The 20,598-nt window shown below is 45.6% G+C and overlaps 1 protein-coding gene across 1 annotated transcript in view; it reads right to left on the reverse strand.

The window, feature by feature from the left end:
* Positions 1-550: 550 nt before the first annotated feature.
* The window catches only part of MORN5 (MORN repeat containing 5), a 118,297-nt gene continuing 98,249 nt past the window's right edge, over positions 551-20,598 (reverse strand). The window contains exon 5 of the mRNA XM_088466684.1: positions 551-771. Within this exon, the coding sequence (XP_088322810.1) occupies positions 692-771 (80 nt within the window). The 3' untranslated portion in view covers positions 551-691. The remainder of the gene's footprint in view (positions 772-20,598) is intronic.

The following is a 20,598-nucleotide window of genomic DNA, read 5'->3' on the forward strand; positions in this document are numbered from 1 at the left end:
TACTTTGAATGACAGGATGAGGCGTATGTGGGTGGTAACAGGGGAAGGTGCTTGAAAACGGGGAGTGGAATTAAGAACGCAGGCGTGCTTAAAGGTCAAAACGAGCGTTTTATGGGTGTGCATAATTAAAACAGCAGTGTCATTGACCACATCACCTGGTTGTTTTATAGTCAAAACTGCTCGCAATATAGTGGTAGGAAAAAACAACCACAACAATAGCGAGCAGTTCATACGCTGATCGATGTACTCGATTAATCTAATAAATAGCGGACATGACGTATGATGCGAGCGGCCAGGGGGCGTATTTTTCAAATAAACGTCCGCAAGTTTTGTTCGCTCGTTCAGACATGGAGGCGTGAACAGACCGCAAAGAGCGAACGGTTCATTTGAATAGCCACCCCCTTTTTCTGAACGAGCGAGCGCTAATTGCGTCCGGCTCTGAATCAGGCCCAGTGACACTTTTGTGTTTGGCAATAAAGAAAAAAAAAATATATGTAGAGGACAACGGAATAAAAGGTATAACATATATATCATATTATAATATGTTGGATTTATTCAAATGCCTTTTACAGATTTAAAAGGCAAAAATATTGAGGTCTATGTCTTGTCATTCAGTATCTGATACATGGTTTGTGCGTCTATGAACACTGCAGGTGAGCTGGTCTGGAAAACGTCACATCTGACGGTAGTGCTAGTGTTTAGGGCTGTATCCAGCAGTCTCATCCCATCCCTTTCGACAGGTCTGAATTATCCATTCATGTTCATCATCATCTGGAACAAACAAACAGAAAAAGTTTACAAAAATAAAACTTCTCCAATCTGAAAGAGCAACTGGGAGGGAGGAAGGGATGGATGGATATGGCCCTCTGAAGGGCCATATAGTGCAACATTACAGGGTAGGAAATGAGTAACAATTACAGCAGCAGTTCCCAAACTGGGTGCTGCAACGGACATACCGTGGTGTTGCAGACAAGTGGCAAGCCTGCTGCCCCCAAGTAAAATCATTTTGGCTGTCGTAGACGGGCTACATGCAGCGCAAAGTTCAGGATACCAACTTGCAGCTATGTATCTCTGCCCTCTCCTCTAACATTAATTTGAATTGTAAAATATTTTTTTTCTTTCAATTTATATTATGTGTATTATTTTTTCAAATGGCTACTAAGTTATTAGGACATGAAAAGTTGTAAGTTGTTGTACCTAACTATTTAATAAGGGGACTGGTAGGTATTTCTTTTAGCCTATGGGGTGCTGTGAAAAATCTGCTGAGACACTCAGTCGTGACTCAAGAAAGTTGGGAACCACCGATTTACAGTATAAACAAAGCAGAACATAGCAGGATACACAACATTATAAACATGGTAGTCAATAGCTATACTTATATAGATGTAATGTCACCATCAGGGGCAGAACTATGGGATACAATGGAGGCGCCTGCCGCCAGGCTCCAGCACTGAAGGGGCACCTCCTCCATTGTCCACAACATATTCACCCTACTTAGGGCTGTAACTATGTACCCGGAGTGTACCGTCATGGCCGCCCAATACATGGCACCCCTCCCCAGCCCCAGAGAAGCCACCATACACTAGTGGAGATCTCCATGTCAGACCATCAGCTGCTGTCTTTGTGGTTCTATAGCCTGTCTGCATGCGAATTGCTACATTACAGTGTCAGCGGCTGTGACGGGAGGGGGGGAGGGGGCACCAAATTATAACTTGCCTCCGAGCATCTGGGATGAACTTACGCCACTGGTCACCATTACCATAACATCAGTGCTGGCTGAGCCAGTATCCTAGTTGCTGGGTGCAGCAGGCACATTTAGAGACACTGTCAGCAAGGAGGGTAGATAATGGCATAAGTAAGGAAAGGAAAAGCACATGAGGGAAGAGGGCCCTGCTCATGAGAGCTTACAATCTATAGAAGAGGAATAGACAGATATAGGTGACACGGAGGTGTCAGACTTCCATTTACTGTCCTGCTGTAGACTCCAACAGACTACCAGCTAATAATAGCACCATCATATAGAAGCTATGGGGCTGATTTCAGCATTGCACGTTTGTGTGCGGTTTTGTAATTCTGTCCTATGCTGAATCACCCCCTATGTTCCCTGGCAGGCGCACCTCTTCCCATCCGTGTAACTGTAACTTCTCTGATAAGAGTAATGTCATGGGTAAATGCCTCATTTGCACTGGGGCTTGTTGCCTTTTTGTTACACTAGACTGGAGTTAAGACATTTGACATTGTATGTAGACTTCTTATATTACTAAAGGCAATTTGTCGTTATTTTGTTGTCAACCATTTCACTCTACAAAGTCTTTCCTACCGTTAGGCCTTACCAATGATAAAAGTGTTTTCTGAGACTGCTTTAATACTACTGATAAGCTTTCACAGCCTTGAGTTAACATTTATGCATTGATGCAAGCAAACTCTAGAGCGGCAACTAGCAGCGTTATATTTTACAGTGGCCTCACAAATTTCAAGCGTCCCCAATGCATCTAAACGCCCTTGAAAATGTTCTCACTATACCGGCATTATTACATAAGAGCACCAACCAAAACAGGTTATTTCATGACTGGCTAATTGTGACTGTCGTCACTGATGACATTACCCCACTCTGATAATGAATTATCCCATTACACAGGCTGTTTGAATGCACAGTGTTAACTATTAGTCACTTTTCAACTAGTACAAAAGTCATAAAGAAGAGCAGCATATCTGCTTGGGAAGGACGCAGATGAACCTCTTAGCTGCAAAGGGTCCACATTCTATTATCCCAATAAGGGGACCCCAAAACATGATTCTGAAACCCCACTTGGGGTCCTGATCCTCCCCCTGGTCACCTCTACCTTTATAAGCTGTTTTAGTCACTTAATATAGCAGCTGGACCAATACATGGTTACTCAAAATAACAGTTTCTACATTTTGGATATAACTTATACTGTAGCTCAGTATAAGTTATATCCATATTTTTATAATTTCCTATTACACAAAAATTATAAAAAAAAAAAGTAATGCAAACTAAATTCTACTCAAAATACAAGAATAGTATAATAAAGTATACAGTATATGGACAGTAACACAACATACAGCCAGATATTGTAAGCCATATGTCTGCCAGGATTTAAACAGTTACCATTTGTATATAGTTTCCTGACCAAAAGAAAGGATTGCTTCATAATTACTGTAGTTCTGAGGCCATTTGAATCTGTGCAGCTGCAACCTCTTCAGCAGTAACCCACGAAACAAGACAAACTGGGCTCATTATACTGAACAAGCCTTAAAGCCCCTCCCTGATTGTTAGTAATTGGCAGCAATGAACTTAACAGCCACTTGACTATCCTTTGCACACTACCTGGCTGTGCAGCCAACAATTTGAATGACAAATGTATGCGCTTCTTACTGCAGCTGCCTCTGCTCTCTGCTCTCCTGCCTCCCAGCCCAAAAACATCACTACTATATGCCTGAAAGGCAAACGGCATCAATGTTTAAGATGCAATTATTCCCAAGTATCGATTAGCGGAAGCAAATGTAAGACTTATAATTGCTATCCTTCCAATAGCAACTATTTTCAATATGTTAATGTGATGACAGATATAGATTTACAAAGCTTTGCTAAATGGTCGTATTTAAATATTTATCATAAATGGGATTTCTGACCTCAATTGCCACTACAGACAAATGCAGACAAAACGCTGTAGTCTGTCTGTCTTCAAGGGTAACAGGCGAAATTTACTAAGCCGCGGTCTTGCAAAGCAGGAGTAACATTCATTACTTTATGATGTGGCACCATTTATATAGGCATAAAATGATAAATGCTTCCCATCATTTTTTTCTACACTAATTAGCAATTAATTAATATTGCACCATTAATATTAATAAATAATATTAAACATCAATTGTGCTTCCTAACCTATTAATATACTTATATTGTCCACATAAAAGAATTGTTACTTGGTTCCTTAATCAATAGACAATTACTGTTATCTGTCACACGCCAGAGCCCGGGACCCCGTTACCAGGTCCGACGGTGCCACTTAGGTGGACAGAGCTACAGTATCCTATTGAGATGCCCACTAGCAATTGGGCGATCAGCAAACCATCAGCCACACCATCAGAAATTGTACCTTCAGGCGGGGGATGTAGTTAATTTGCCAGGCCGTCGAAATCCCAACGCAGGAATCCCGAACCTTGTCTAAAGACCGACACCGGAATCTAGACGTGGTATGAGATGCCGACGTCTAAGTACCGACATCCGGCAACCCGCACGATGGTACAGCGGGTAAGTATAATTTGACGCCGCGCGGGGGGTGGGGTTAGGGTTAGGCTCCGAGGAAGGAGTTAGGTTTAGGCACCACATGGGATTAGGAACTACCAGTAGGGGGATAGGGTTAGGCACTAAGGGGGGAGGGTTAGGTTTAGGCACTATGGGTGGAGGGCGTGTGGGGGGTTATGGTGTGGGTGGGGAAAGGTTATGGTTGGGTGTGAAGGGGGGAGGGTTATTGTACTTACCGAGAGCCGTCTGCATGCTGACCACTTGCACGCCACATCGCCCACCTCAGGCGCAAAATATCCAGGGGGTCATGGCTGCCAGTGTCAGTGGAACTGCAGCCTTTAGATGCAGTTGCTGACATTGACACCCTCCTACCCCTGCCTGTATCCCCCTCCCCCCGTTACCACACAGAAATGCCCATTGAAATTGCACAGTGGTAAACATCGAGATGTACAGTATGTGCAGTGCATCTCGGACGCATGCGCAGAAGGAAAACATAGGGCATAGTGGCATCCCCACATTTCTAAGTCACTTATCTGAAATGTGGCTGGTATCCTTATCCCAGCATCTCCAGCCATTGTGGACTATGGGCACCACAATCTTGGACAGTGTCACATGATCTGCTCTGCCAACCAGTTCTCAGTAACTCTGGTCACATGTTTTGCTCAACCTATTAATCCCTAGGGGACCATATTTAAGCCAGGAAGTACCTGCAGTACATGGCCAGTATAACTTCTCCCATAGAGGATCTAGTACTGGCTCCCTGTTCTGTATTGCTTCCAGAATTCTGTTCCAGTATATTCCAGCAACCTGCTCCATTATTGCTTCACAGAATTCTGTTCCAGTACATTCCAGCAACCTGCTCCATTATTGCTTCACAGAATTCTGTTCCAGTACATTCCAGCAACCTGCTTTGGGCTTCCAGAAACCAGTTCCAGTATATTCCTGCAGCCTGCTCCAGTTGTGCTCCAGCGCTCAGTTCCAGGATATTCCTGCAGCCAGCTCCAGCATCCAATTCCAGTATACTCCTGCAGCCTGCTACAGCACCCAGTGGGAGTCTCTTATTTAAAAAAAAAAATAACCCCCCCTCCCCCCCTCGTTCACTAATTTATTACTTACAATATGAGGGGTCATGTCTTCTTTGTTCCATGTAGCATCCCAAATCTTGTCAAAACAAAAACCTGGCGCTACTGCTCCCCACAGAGCCCCATCACACCATAGGAATGAATGGGGATGTGTTGATTGGGAACTACCACTGGTTGTTCTTGGGGATGGGGGACCCCATTTCTGGGGAGGAGGGAAGGTCCCCACTTTTTTAGGGATTCCAAACCTGGGTTGACCAGTTTGAGGCTGTATGCCATTACGGCAGGGGGCCCCCCACACTGTGCGTCCTCCTGCTATAGTGGCCAGCCCCCTCGGCTTGTTCAGCCTAGTGCTGGTTATCCCCCCCCCCCTATTTTCCAATACCAGTCTAGGCACAGAAGCCAGGGGATGGTTATGGATTTGGGGGGGACCCCACACATTTTTTTCGATTTTTAACCTTTTAGAAACATATTAGGCAAATGAAGCCTGCACAGTCACGTTGGTTTGCGTACATCTCCAACGGCGGGAGGAATGCGCTGCTCATGTGCATAACAGGTCCTGTGAGATCACTCGCAGTGCCCCATAAGAGGCAGCCTGATTGACAGGCTGTGGTTATTTGGGGGCGGTGAGGGTCCAGCCATCCCAAACGAGGGGAGTGGGCGTGACATCGCGTCATCGCGGTTCTGCCCCCTCTTCACAAAGCCAGACTAAACAGCGTTGTAAAGCGGGAGGGCGGGGCCACGATGACGTGATTCAGCACGAATTGCGTCACTGGGCCCCCCGCTGCGGGGGTTTTGCTATTAACTCTGCAGGGGGGTAGGGAGGGATGGCGGCTTGCGGGAGGCTTGCCTGCCTTCCCGGGGGGCCACAAGCAGCACCCGATAATCGGGAGGCTCCCGGCCAAATCGGGAGGATAGGCAAGCCTGTGCTGGAGGCATCTTTTTCCTTCTGACGCCTCCTGTAGCATTAGAATGTAAACTCTTACGAGCAGGGCCTCTACCCTCTTGCTTCACCTTACTTTACTTTCATCTACTTCTTACCCCCCACCAGGGCACCTAACACTTGGTTGCTTATGCTCTGTTGCATATTTAGGTGTTATGGTCACTAATGTAGCAATGTATATTATCCATGTCCTTGTCCTATATTGTACTATAAGTCACTTGTCAAATTATTTGTTTATGTACTTTGTAAGGCGCTGCGGAACACTTCTGGCGCCATATAAATAAATTATAATAATAATATGTACACATCATCTGCTCCCATCTGAATGAGGCCCATAGTGTACAAATAGGGTCATATATCTCTATTCTATTTCGAGATGTACATATACTCATTTGCACACATAACATACGCCTGGTGCAAATAGTGTGAATGTTTGTCATTAAGTGTTTTTCTATATTACATATAATAAATTTCAAATATAAAAAAAGTGTTTATTTACAATTACCTAGGGGTAAATTTACTAAGATGGGAGTTCTATTAAGAAGTGATGTTGCCCATCGCAACCAATCAGATTCTACTTCTCATTTAACTAGTACGTTCTAGAAGATAATACCTGGAATCTGATTGGTTGCTATGGGCAACATGACTTCTTAATAGAACTCCCATCTTAGTAAATTTACCCCCTAGATTTAATTTTGTACTATACTTACCATAAGGCTATACTTACCTTCTGGATGGGAGATGCAGACGGCCAGTGTGGGGAGTTGGAAGAATCGCGTTATCATGATCTTACCTCCGCAACTACAAGTCTTACAGAGGGGGCAGGACCACGACCACATGATTCGCTAAGAAACGCGTCATCGTGCCTCCTTCCCGCCCATTTCACTAGGATGTGGGCAGAGTGTGAGGGGGTTACTTAATCTCCTGGGAGTCCGTATGGAATCCCCAAAATTTGGAAGTCTCCCACACATTGCAGGAGAGTACACAAGTATGCAAACGGCGTTATTATAGCTAATAGTGTTGGGAGCCTGCTTGTCATATCCAGTTCTCTGTATACAAGAGTTGCTGACAGTCCTGTTTGTGTCAACGTATAATTTGGCTCAGTCCACAAAATCCTATAAAAGTTCATGTATATCAAGGGACTAAGATTTGGGCACAGGTAGTAGGAAAGTAGACTGTTGTTTTGTTTTCAAATTAAATTGTCTTCAGTATGATCTTTGACACCAACGACCATTTAAACTGCTCTGTAAAAACAAGCTACATCTGAACTCTGCTGTGATAGACATCCTAAAACGACACTCCCAGACCCCTGTGCAACTTTTGCTAAACCTGTCTTGCTAAGACACTGCTAGAGAGGACTTCCTGAATATTTCCTACCATCTGCTTTAGATGCTTTAGGGGGCTGGCCTGCAGCCTTGGAGTTTTCCTGCTCCTTCCTGCCCACCCTGCACAAGTCGTTCTGGATGGGTTCCCTGTCATTCCAGAGCCTTTCCTCACTTTCTTTTGCCTACAGCATGTTTTTTTACTTCTTTTACTCTTCCGTTACTTCATGGCCTTGTGCCTTAATGTGTCTCTCTTGGGAGCTTCTACTTCATAGCTATTATCTATTCCAATGTTATCAAAGTAATTAATAGTGGACAGTAATATTATATAGATACAGCTTGTTTTAGTGCAGGACATCTTCACCAATTCCTTTAAGCTCAAGGAAGAATACTTAACAAGGATCTCCCCTGGTTCCAGTAAAATATTTCTACATTTCAAATGTATATTAAAACATTTTAGAGTTTAATTTTGAATTGCCCTCACCATAAAGCTCTTGGCTGGCATTACCTGTTGCAATATATTTCTAGGTCAACAACAGTTAGGTAATAGCCTGAGCGTTGCAGGAACTGGTATGATTACGGCGATTCAGCTTGTAGCTTTAATGCGCCAATAATTTAAATGGCAAGACCAGGATAGTTTTGCCTTTTAAATGATTGCTGCTTTAAATCTACAGGCTAAATTGCTGGAATCTCATTACATCTTGGCCACAGAGGGGGATTTAGAGATGCACATAAATACATTTGTGCATCATCATTTTGCACTGGTGTTTTTATCTATAAGTATCTGACATGCGCTGTCCGTTTTGCTTGGGGAGGCAGATCCGGGTATTTACCAGCGGGCTGCAGGCGTCGGATATTTAGTGCATGCAAGTTAAGCAGTCCCCTTTATGTATACTGTATATATTGTCCACAACTGCAAGCACGCGGCGCTCAGAGACTCCAAAACGTGGTGAAGAAAGACCCTCTCCGGTGTGACTTTATTATGTCATACAAAAGTCGACGTTTCGGGGAACGTGTCCCCTTTCTCAAGACAACATAAACTGTATATATATAAATAATCCTAAAATACAGCAATTAATACAGTTATCCAATAAGGGAGCTCCTCTCCTGCAAATAAATCTTACAGCAATCTTGTTCAGGTAACCCCCTCCCCACATGAACTACCAAGAACTGTAATTGATATACGTCCTATCAAATGTACCAGCAGGGAGGAAAATACTATTCTGGTCATACACCCTCAACAGAACTATCCGGAAGCGTACTATAATTAAAATATGGTGGAAAATGTACCCACCAGAAAGTCACACACTAAAGTTTCCTGCAATAACACAGTAGGGGACATTTTTGTAACTGAAGTAAAAATGTAATGTGAAATATTGGACTAAAAAGTAGCATTACTTGCAAAAGCTATAATCGTATTTATACACTGGATTTATCACATCCTGTAATCCCACTTTAGTAATTTATTTTTATTGATTTACAGAATTCAATACAGTAGACATATTTTATCTACATTTTATTCCAGCTTTTTGCCAATTATGTCACTTACAGCCATACAAGTGTTGCATCACAATGACACACGGGAACACTCACACGTGTGTACCTCAGATGCCAGTGTGCTGCAGCTGCAGACTTCTGCACCTTTCTGGTTGGGTAGCTGTGGGCTCCTAAACAACCCATGTGACAACTACCTTAAGCTGGGTACACACCTTTATATCTGCAGATCAAGTGATCTGCAGGTATATCTGCAGATGATGGTTGTTTACACACATTGAACAGTCATCATCTGTCATCTGGCCGCGAGTCCCGTTGGCCGGGGGGCGTGTCGCATCCCCCTCCCCGCGTCCTTTGCTACAAGTGTACACACAGCACGATGCCCCAATATATCTTCAGTTATATTGGGCATCAGCTGTGCAGTACAGCTGACGCAATGGGGTAAATTTACTAAAGTGAGAGTTTTTAGAAAAGAGTTTTAAAAGTGATGTTGCCCATAGCAACCAATCAGATTCTAGCTATTATCTTCTAGAAGGTGCTAGTTAAATCTGATTGGTTGCTATGGGCAACATCACTATTAGAACTCTCTTCTAAAAACTCTCACTTTAGTAAATTTACCCCAATATGTCTGAACGGAATCAGTATGAATTACCGCCAGACCTAAGCCCGGCGGATGAAATACAGAAGCTGGAAGGCCGGCACATGAAGAACCTGACAGAGGAAAGTAAGACCCCCTAACCCTCCCCCCCCCTAACCCTCAGGGGTGCCTAACCTCCCCCTCTAGTCCCTATCCCTAACCTCCCCCCAGGGGTGCCTAAACCTAACCCCCCCCCTCCCTGCACCCTAAACCTAACCCTCCCGGGGGGGCCTACACCTAACATCCCATGAGGGGTGCCTGACCCTAACCCCCCATTCCCCTGCCGGACCCTAACCCTTCCGAGGGGGTGCCTAACCCTAAGATCCCCCGGGAGTCCATAAACCTAACCCTTCCCCCCCACGGCTATCACCTCTCGACGCCCGGCTTACCTACATTCGGTATGCCCGGGCATCGGGAGCTCGGCGTGGGGTCCCAACGTCTGAACGATGTTGTTCACAGACATATTGCGGATACACACTAGCCAACACACAAGAGATATCGATCAATTGATCAGCCAATATATCTGCTAGTATGTACCCAGCATTACAGAAAGATAGATAGGGCAATGCAAATATTTGTGTCACTTCTATACATTCCAATCCCCGTCTACATTCACTGACATAAGAAAAATATCAATTCATTTGCAGTGAATAAAATTAAGATAAAAAAATATTGACATTCACAATAAAGAAATAGTCACACCATTTTCTACATCGCTATTAAGCTGTCATATGGCTTCTGTTTAGTTAATACAGTGATTTTGTCATAGACAGGATATCTTATAAACAAATGTTATAACAACGAGTTCAAAGCATATGTGAGGACAAGGGATGGGTGGGTGTTCCCGCTATATTGTTAATCATTACAGGTTCCTGTGTTTTGGAGACCATACTGCTTATCTCAGTTGATATAATATTTTCTGCATACCAAACATTTTGGGATCTATGCCAACTAAAACTACCGAGCAGAGTTATAAGATGGAGGTGTCAGACAGGACAGCGGGATCATAAGTACAAGATAAAATCATTTCCATGTTCTTATTGTCAGTGTTAGGACAGATGACACATTGTACAAGTTCAGAATCTACACACACACACACACACACACACACTACAAAGCAGCAACATTATTTTAAGGGCCAATAATTCAAGTTAGTCGAATATGAGAAAGGAACTTGTACCATCCACACCCACACACATGCAGCGCTAGTGAAACATTGTACAGATAATAAACTAGTCTTACAAGATGTAACAGCCAAGAAATAATGTTTTATATTTATATATAAATCCCTTTTACCCGAACTAGTAACACTGAGTGGAGTTACAGGGAGGAAGAAGGCTGGGACACCGAGGGGAAAGGGGGGGGGGGTTATAGGTAGGGCCATCTTAATGTATAGGCACACTGGGCAACTGCCCAGGGCCCCATGAATCTAGGGGCTTTCAAGCAGGGGCTGGCTGGGCCGGGGGGGAATATACATGGAGTGTGTGGCCACTCGCTGTGTGCATAGGGCAGCCAGCTGAGGGACAAGTAGAGTCAAATGCTCCCCGGCTGCTCCGATTGTGTAATACACACAATCAGAGCAGCCAGGCAGCATTCTCTACCTGCCTCCCAGCCTGCAGCTACAGAGCCAGATTTAGGGGGTGATGGCTCAATCCCCTGGACTCCTCTCTCCCAGGGCACCCCAATACTTTAATCACAGCTGCAGTGAAGAGCAGGGCATCCTACACAGTCTTTCCTTCAGACTGAACCATCCTGTGGGGATCAGATGTGGCCCCTGAGTGTCCCACAATAACGACAACCCATGCGCCTATATAAACGTGCAGCAACACTCACTGCTGGTCGGAGGTGACACAATCAGCAGTGTGGGTGCAGCAGGGGAACAGCCCAGGAACATCCACGACCTCCACAGCCACATAGGGGCCCATTTAGCTCTACAGTTTTGCGGCATATTCCACCAAAACACCCAATTTGGGCGATACCCGCAAATATTTAGTTTCACCAAAATGTATTATGGAAGGATCGCAGCAGATATCTCTGACAGCATCAGATCATCATCGCGACCAAAAGCTACTCAGAATGGTCGTCTTACCGGCATAGCCGTAACCAGTAACACTGCATAATCCAACTTAAGCCTCAGCCCTCCCAAAAATCAGGGACAACAAGCCACTCCCTGCTCCAAAGCGGCCACAGCCTGTCAATTAGGCTGCAACTTTGGGGAACTGTGAGGGATCTTGCAGAAGAAGAGCGGTGCATGCGCAGTACAGATGCTGCTCATGTGCCGACAATCTTCCCAGTAGTATGCAATCCATTGTGTGTGTGCGCTACTCTGCATAATGTATATGGTGAGAACAGAGCTTCTATGATTCTCATTTAAAATATGGTGTCACATACCACATGCATGACAACTATAGGAGTGGAGAGTGCAGTGGGTCAAAGTCATATATGTATGTATGTATGTATATATATATATATATATATATAATGTGAAAAATCAAATAAATAAATGTCAAATGTGACAAGTTGCTGGAGGGTCGCTATATTTCTCCTAGATTCCTAACCTATGTGTTCTAAAAACCCCAGGAAAATGTCTGTGTTGATAACAGCTTTGTGGGCTTTTTGTCGAAGCTGGAAAAGGGTTCCTGGGGTTTATAAATGCAGAGAGGGGGCGGGCTCCATTAACCACTTAACTGACAAATTCTTGTCGTGAAAACCGCACAGAAATTGTCGTTTTTTTATTTATTTAATTAAGTTTCAAAAGTATTTTTTTTAAATCTATTTAAATATTTTATTTAAAAAAAATATACCTAGGGAATGTTTTGCATCTCCCCCAACTCCCCTGTCCATAGGCCCCCATTATAGTTTAACAGTCCACTCCCCATCAAAAATAGCCCCCCCCCCCCCAGTGTCAAAAGATTCCCAGCAATAACAACCCCAACTTCCCCTAGGTATATTAGGTACCTGTGGCACAGCCCCCACCTTCACCCCCAGGGAAAATGGGTCCCCCAATTTAGGCCCCCCTTCCTCCCCATATGTCACTATACAGTATATATGTTAAAAAAAAAATCTTTAGATAACCCCACCCTTGCCAGACAATTTTTTTTTTACTGGCCTACATAAACCCCTCTCTACCCCCCCCAGGGCCAAAAGATGCCAGCCTACCCCCCCCCAGTTACCCCCCCCCAGATCTACCCCTGTCCCCTCAGATTTGCAGTGCAGTGGGGCAGGGGGGACCGTTCATCAGTAGCTCCCCCGGCCACCGTCCACTAAAGTCACCAGCCCAGTGGGAACTGGCATGGAGTCCTGGCGGCAGGCTGCTCAGTGAAAAAAAAATGTTCATAAAGAGTATGTGGTCAGGAACAGTGTGTGGGGGCCCCAGGACAACCTCCCCTGTCGCCCCCCATATAATCTGGCCCTGCTTGCACCAAAGGGTGTGAGCTGTCGATGGTGATTGACAGCTCGCCCCGTTTGGTAGGCGTGGCTGGGGGGTGGCTTCACAAACGGAGGTGTTCCCAAGCAAACGCCTGCCGTTTGTGGGCGGCCCCACTGACATCACCAGTGATGTCAGTGGGAGAGCTTCCGGCTCTATTAGAGCCAGAAGCTCTCTGGGGCTTGTGGCCACGAGACCCTACCACAAGGGTCTCGTCGCAAGCCCGATGGTCACGATGGTCTTGACCATCGCGACCATCAACCTGGCCGCTGGCTATAGCGTCCGTCTCTGAATCAGGCCCATAGTTCCCCATCAAACACTTTTACTGTCAGAGCATGCGTTCCAGAGCACCATTCACACGGCATTCTGGGGCATGATACTGGCAGTGATGTCAGCGGTCACAGAACGCCGCATCACTGCAGGGGGTTCGGGGAGACATATTTTTGTAATTTCTACACCGTTCACCTGATTTGGATGTAATTACCCTCAAATTAAATCTGAAAGTCTGCAGTTAGAGCACATCTTGTTTGTTTCATTTCAAAGCCATTGTGGTGGTGAATAGAGGATAAAATATGAAAATTCTGTCAATGTCCCAATATTTATGCACCTGACTGTATACACACACATACACCTACATATGTAAATATATAATTTTATATACACCTACATACATATGTATATATTTACACACACGCACACACACACATATATATATACATACATACTGTGACACAGTTAGGTTAGGGGGTCCCTCTCCTGGGTAGAGGACTCCTTCCTTTCACACACAGCAGCTGGGAAACAGTACGCCAGACTGGATGCAAGTACAAGCTGGTCGGCGCCAGTCTTTATTGTGCAATGTCAGAAATAACACAAAGAAAACATAAACGTAAATCCTAGCCCTTTCGGGGCACTAACTTCACAGGTAGTTTCCTTACTACCAGAACCTGGCAGGGCCTAATGCCCTCACCAGCAACAAAAGCACAGCACAACACTTACAGTTAGGTTTTCAAGTGTCTCTGAGCAAACTCCCTGTCTGCTCTCCCAGGTGAGACAATCAGCCCTCAACACACTAGGCTTATATTGGCCACTCTCAGGTGGAAACCCTAACAAGCCTGTTACCAGGCTAAGAGAACCAAAACCTGGAGTGGCCGTGGGTGGAGCCCTCCCTCTCCTCTCACCCACAAAACCCAGGTCCCAAACCGGCTTTTCAAAAAGCCGAGACTCAAGTCTGCTACACTGCAGACTTTCTCCTGGGGATTTTAAACACATAAGACAGGAATCTGGGATAAATGTCCCTGCCACAGACCACTTTACCAGTGATCCTATCACAATACACACATACTGTGTGTGTGTGTGTTTATATATATATTATATATATATATATATATTAGGGGTGAGCGGGTTCGGATTTCTGAAATCCGAACCCCCCCGATCCGAGTCAGGCTCGACTTTTCCCGCCTGACTCGGATCTGAAATCGAGGCAAAACGTCATCATCCCGCCTTCCGAGTCTCGCGGGTTTTGGATCCTATATAAGGTACCCGCGTCGGCGCCATTTTCTCACTCGGCTGTGGACAGTGAAGAGGGAGGGTGGGAGTAAGGGCTGGCTGGGCTGTGTAGTGTAGTGCTGCTGTTGTCCACTACTTCAAAGTCCATAGGGGCTGGCTGTGTTGTGCTGTGCTGCTGTTGTTAATAGGGGCTGTGTCCACTACTTCAAAGTCCATAGGGGCTGGCTGGACTGTGTTGTGCAGTCAGTTCTCCATAGGGGCTGTGTCCACTCCAAAGTCCTGTGCAGTGTCCCAGTCCTAAAGGGGTGCTGTAGTGTTGTCCAGGGGGTGCTCTGTCCATCAGGGGTGCTCCCCCCAAGTGCTAAAAAAATAATATATTTTCTGTGTTTGTGAATTGTGTGCGCAGTAGCCGCACGTGCATCAACAAAGTAGTGACAAGCGTGCGCCTGTGTCATAAGTAAAGGGCCGGCTCGCTTGACCGTTAAAGGGTGCTGTAACCCCCAAAGTACACTCCAGTCCAAACCAAAAAAAAAATTATTTTCTGTGTTTGTGAATTGTGTGCGCAGTAGCCGCACGTGCATCAACAAAGTAGTGCCAAGCGTGCGCCTGTGTCATAAGTAAAGGGCCGGCTGGCTTGACCGTTAAAGGGTGCTGTAACCCCCAAAGTACACTCCAGTCCAAACCAAAAAAAAATTTATTTTCTGTGTTTGTGAATTGTGTGCGCAGTAGCCGCACGTGCATCAACAAAGTAGTGCCAAGCGTGCGCCTGTGTCATAAGTAAAGGGCCGGGTGGCTTGACCGTTAAAGGGTGCTGTAACCCCCAAAGTACACTCCAGTCCAAACCAAAAAAAAAATTATTTTCTGTGTTTGTGAATTGTGTGCGCAGTAGCCGCACGTGCATCAACAAAGTAGTGCCAAGCGTGCGCCTGTGTCATAAGTAAAGGGCCGGCTGGCTTGACCGTTAAAGGGTGCTGTAACCCCCAAAGTACACTCCAGTCCAAACCCAAAAAAAAATTATTTTCTGTGTTTGTGAATTGTGTGCGCAGTAGCCGCACGTGCATCAACAAAGTAGTGCCAAGCGTGCGCCTGTGTCATAAGTAAAGGGCCGGGTGGCTTGACCGTTAAAGGGTGCTGTAACCCCCAAAGTACACTCCAGTCCAAACCAAAAAAAAAATTATTTTCTGTGTTTGTGAATTGTGTGGGCAGTAGCCGCACGTGCATCAACAAAGTAGTGCCAAGCGTGCGCCTGTGTCATAAGTAAAGGGCCGGCTGGCTTGACCGTTAAAGGGTGCTGTAACCCCCAAAGTACACTCCAGTCCAAACCTGTGTTTGTGAATTGTGTGCACTGTGGCTGCACGTGCATCAACAAAGGAGCAGCGCCAAGCGTGCACCTGTGTCCCATAAGTAAAGAGCCGGCTGGCTCATTTCTTAAAGGGTGGTGTAACCCACAAAGTGCACTACTCTCCAGCAAAAATAAAAAAATATTTTCTGTGTTTGTGTGCGCTTTAGCCGCACGTATATATCAATATAACATAAATGGAGGACCAAACTTTCTCCGATAAAAATATAATAGGGAAAGATCAAGAACCACTTCCTCCTAGTGCTGTTGCTGCTGCTGGGAGTTGTTCATCATCCCAGAGAGGAAGTAGGAACATCACTACTTTTACTAAACAATTGACCCTCCAACAGTCCCTAGCGATGAGGATGAAGTACGACAGCAGTTATCCTGAAGCAAAACGTATAACTGAGGCCTTGACTGCTATGTTGGTGTTAGACGTGCGTCCGGTATCCGCCATTAGTGCAGTGGGATTTAGACAATTGATGGAGGTAGTGTGTCCCCGGTTCCAAATCCCGTCTAGATTCCACCTGCATCCTCAAAGCAGCAGCGACAAGCGTGCGTCTGTCTGTTAAAGGGTGGTGACACCCTCAAAGCGTGCTACACAAACAATAAAAATATTGTTCTTTTTTTTTCTGTCTTTGTGAAATGTGTGGGCTGTAGCCGCACCTGCATCCTTAAAGCAGCAGCGACAAGCGTGCGTCTGTCTGTTAAAGGGTGGTGACACCCTCAAAGTGTGCTACACAAACAATAAAAATATTGTTCTTTTTTTTCTGTCTTTGTGAATTGTGTGGGCTGTAGCCGCACTTGCATCCTCAAAGCAGCAGCGACAAGCGTGCGTCTGTCTGTTAAAGGGTGGTGACACCCTCAAAGTGTGCTACACAAACAATAAAAATATTGTTTTTTTTTTTTCTGTCTTTGTGAATTGTGTGGGCTGTAGCCGCACTTGCATCCTCAAAGCAGCAGCGACAAGCGTGCGTCTGTCTGTTAAAGGGTGGTGTAACTCTCAAAGTGCTCCAAAAAATAAAAAACAATTTTTTTAATGTGTTTGTGACTTGTGTGCGATGTAGCTGCACTTGCATCCTCAAAGCAGCAGCGACAAGCGTGCGTCTGTCTGTTAAAGGGTGGTGTAACTCTCAAAGTGCTCCAAAAAATAAAAAACTATTTTTTTAATGTGTTTATGACTTGTGTGCGATGTAGCTGCACTTGCATCCTCAAAGCAGCAGCGACAAGCGTGCGTCTGTCTGTTAAAGGGCGGTGACACCCTCAAAGTGTGCTACACAAATAATAAAAATATTCTTCTTCTTTTTTCTGTCTTTGTGAATTGTGTGGGCTGTAGCAGCACTTGCATCCTCAAAGCAGCAGCGACAAGTGTGCGTCTGTCTGTTAAAGGATTACATCGGTGACAGCATCCAAGTAGGCATGTCAGACAGTCCGTACCTGTACTGGCAGGAAAAAGAAGCAATTTGGAGGTCCCTGTACAAACTGGCTCTATTTTACCTGAGTTGCCCCCCCTCCAGTGTGTACTCCGAAAGAGTGTTTAGTGCAGCCGGGAACCTTGTCAGCGAAAGGCGTAGGAGGTTGCTTCCACAAAATGTGGAGAAGATGATGTTCATAAAATGAATTATCAACTCTTCCAGGGAGACCAGCCTCCAGAACGTACAGAGGGACCTGTGGTTGTGGATTCCAGCGGGGACGAATTAATACTCTGTGAGGATGAGGATGTACACAACACTGAAGAGGGTGAGGAATCGGTGGATGAGGAGGATGAGGACGACATCTTGCCTCCGTAGAGCCAGTTTGTGCAGGGACAGATTAATTGCCAGCTTGTTTTGTGGGGGCCCAAACGAACCAATCATTTCAGCCACAGTCGTGTGGCAGACCCTGGCGCTGAAATGTTTGGTTTGTTAAAGTGTGCATGTCCTGTTTATACAACAAAAGGGTGGGTGGGAGGGCCCAAGGACAATTCCATCTTGCACCTCTTTTTTTTCTTTGCATTATGTATAGTTTGGGGCCTAGTTTTTCAAACTGCCATCCTGTCTGCCACTCGTATCTCTTAGCATAGTCATCCAGCTACCTCGGTGCAACCTTTTGGACATAAAAACACTATTGTGAGGTGTTCAGAATAGACTGGAAATGAGTGGAAATTAAGGTTATTGAGGTTAATAATAGCATAGGAGCAGAAAAACACACAAATTCTGTGATTTTAGCTGTTTTTATGATTTTTTTCCAAAAAATACAGATCCAAAACACAAAACCCAGAACCCAAAACACGGAAGGGTGGTTTTGGCAAAACCAATCCAAATCCAAAACACGAAGAAAGATCCAGATCCAAAACAAAAACACGAAAAGTGGCCGGTGCACACCCCTAATATATATATACATACATACATACATATATATACATACACACACACACACAGTATGTGGGACACTGCCCGATCACTGTGGCCAGCAGTGATTTGGGCACGTGAGGGACAGAGGCGGAAATGAGGCCGGAAAGGGGACGTGAGCGCTGCTGGCTGCTGTAGCATACTGTATACATACTGTAGCATACTGTAGCAGCGCAGAGGCTCCTGCTATATTAGTGACAGCTAGCAGCCGCAGCGGGAGGGTTTCCCGCCGGCTGCCCGTGACATAGCAGTAGCTGCGACTACCAGAGCCGTGGCTACTGCTACAGTGATCACTAGCGTGATCACTGTCGCTAGTGATCACTGTCAGCCAGCAGCCTAAGCGGGAGGGTGTCCCGCCGGCTGCCCGTGACATAGCAGTAGGTGCAGCTACCAAAGCCACAGCTACTGCTTCTGTGATCACCAACAGCCTCAGCGGGAAGGTTTTCCCACCGGCTGCCCGGGCCATAGTGTAGCAGGAGCCGAAGGGGGTTATGCCGGCTGCCCGATCACTGCTGGCCACAGTGATCGGGAAGTGGCACAGCAGCAGCCGCTGCTTCATTACAGAAACACATGGCGTCCCTTGCAGCAGCAGCGGGAGGGGTGTGCCGCCGGGTCCCGATCACTGTGGCCAGCAGTGATCGGGACATACAGGGGAGTTATCGGCGGGTGTAGAGGGACCAGGAGGTCCCTCTGATAGACGCGGATGTGGGAAGATAAGTTTCCCGTAGCCACCTAGTGAGAATTTCTGACTGGTCGTATCAGATACGACCATGTCAGGGAAAGCCCAGTCTGGTGTGGTCGTATCTGATATGACCATGCCAGGCAAGTGGTTAAAAAGGCCCAGTTTGGGTTTTTGGCTTCACAGGAGGCTAATTAGGGCTTTCAGCTGTGTATGTGTATTTTAATGGGAAGCCATGGTGATACCAGTTCTAACAATTCTGCTAAAGTGAATATTGAGACCCTTTGTGGTTCAGCTATGATTAATGTGGGAATGATTTCTTCCTTAGTACATGATGTTATAATAGGGAGAGACTTTCCCCATTTTTTGGAAATTGTGGAAACCCTGTATGGTCACGGAGGTGAACAGTATAGAGCCAGTACATCATCCTGGTGATATGCTGGCCACAGGTGTGACCCCAAAACTCTTAGATCCTTACCCTTTTGCTAGTATGGCTAGGGAAGTAATAGATAATGAGGAACAAAATGAGGAACCTCCTCCAGAGGAGGGAGAAGTGATAGACAGTGCTGAAAGCATACCTCCCCTTGAAGTGAGAAAGGATTTGTTTGCATCTAAACAGTTAAGGGACCCCACCTTAATAATAGCTAGAGAAACTGTGTTAAGTTTATAATGGGAAACCATAAGACCCGGATAACAGGCTTATGTATCCACACATGGCCCTTAACAATGAGCTCTTGTACCAAATGATAAAAAGGGTTGAGGATGTGGTAGAACAGCCTGTGGTTCCCCGGACATATAGGAGAACTGTGTTGGACCTAGCTCATGGTCACATCACCGCAGGACACCTAGGGGCTGAAAAGACCACTGAGAGGGTTTGCAGCATTTCTTTTGGCCTGGGGGGGTTAAAGATGTGTCTGAGTTTTGTTCGTCCTGCCCTGAGTGCCAGTATTATGCTCCCAGACCCCATTTCAAGAGTCCCTAGTGCCCCTTGTCAAAGAACATATGGAGCAGGCCCTACAAGCCCAACAGAGAGTGTATAACCGGAATGTCCGGGTAAGTACATTTGCCCCTTGGGACAGGGTATACGCACTGCCAATGTCAGACGTAGTGGAGTCATTATTTGCTACTGTGTAAGTTGCAATGTGCATGCATCGTTTGTGTCCGTTCAGAGTCGCAGTTGTGATTGTCAGACACACACAAAGACGTACATAGATAATGTAATGGCCATTCCTGGGCAATGACTGGGAGGTGTCTTAGCGCACACACTGAGATAAACTTCCAGTTGCAGGTGTGTCTTAACTCCAGTCTTCTTGTCCTTCCCATCTTCTCCTGGTCTTCCTAAAACTATGGGTATTGCATGTTATGCACTATGCTCAATGTGTAACACTTACCTTGCCGGCCATGCAGATTTATTATTATAACACAAAGGTGCTGATTCTGAGTAAGGCAAAAAAGAGCCAGTAACTCTGCACTAGGGCAAAACCATGCTGCACTGCAGGGGGGGCAGATTTA

This window comes from Taudactylus pleione, unplaced genomic scaffold, assembly GCF_031769625.1.
Source record: "Taudactylus pleione unplaced genomic scaffold, aTauple2 ptg000009l, whole genome shotgun sequence".
Taxonomy (NCBI): Eukaryota; Metazoa; Chordata; class Amphibia; order Anura; family Myobatrachidae; genus Taudactylus; species Taudactylus pleione.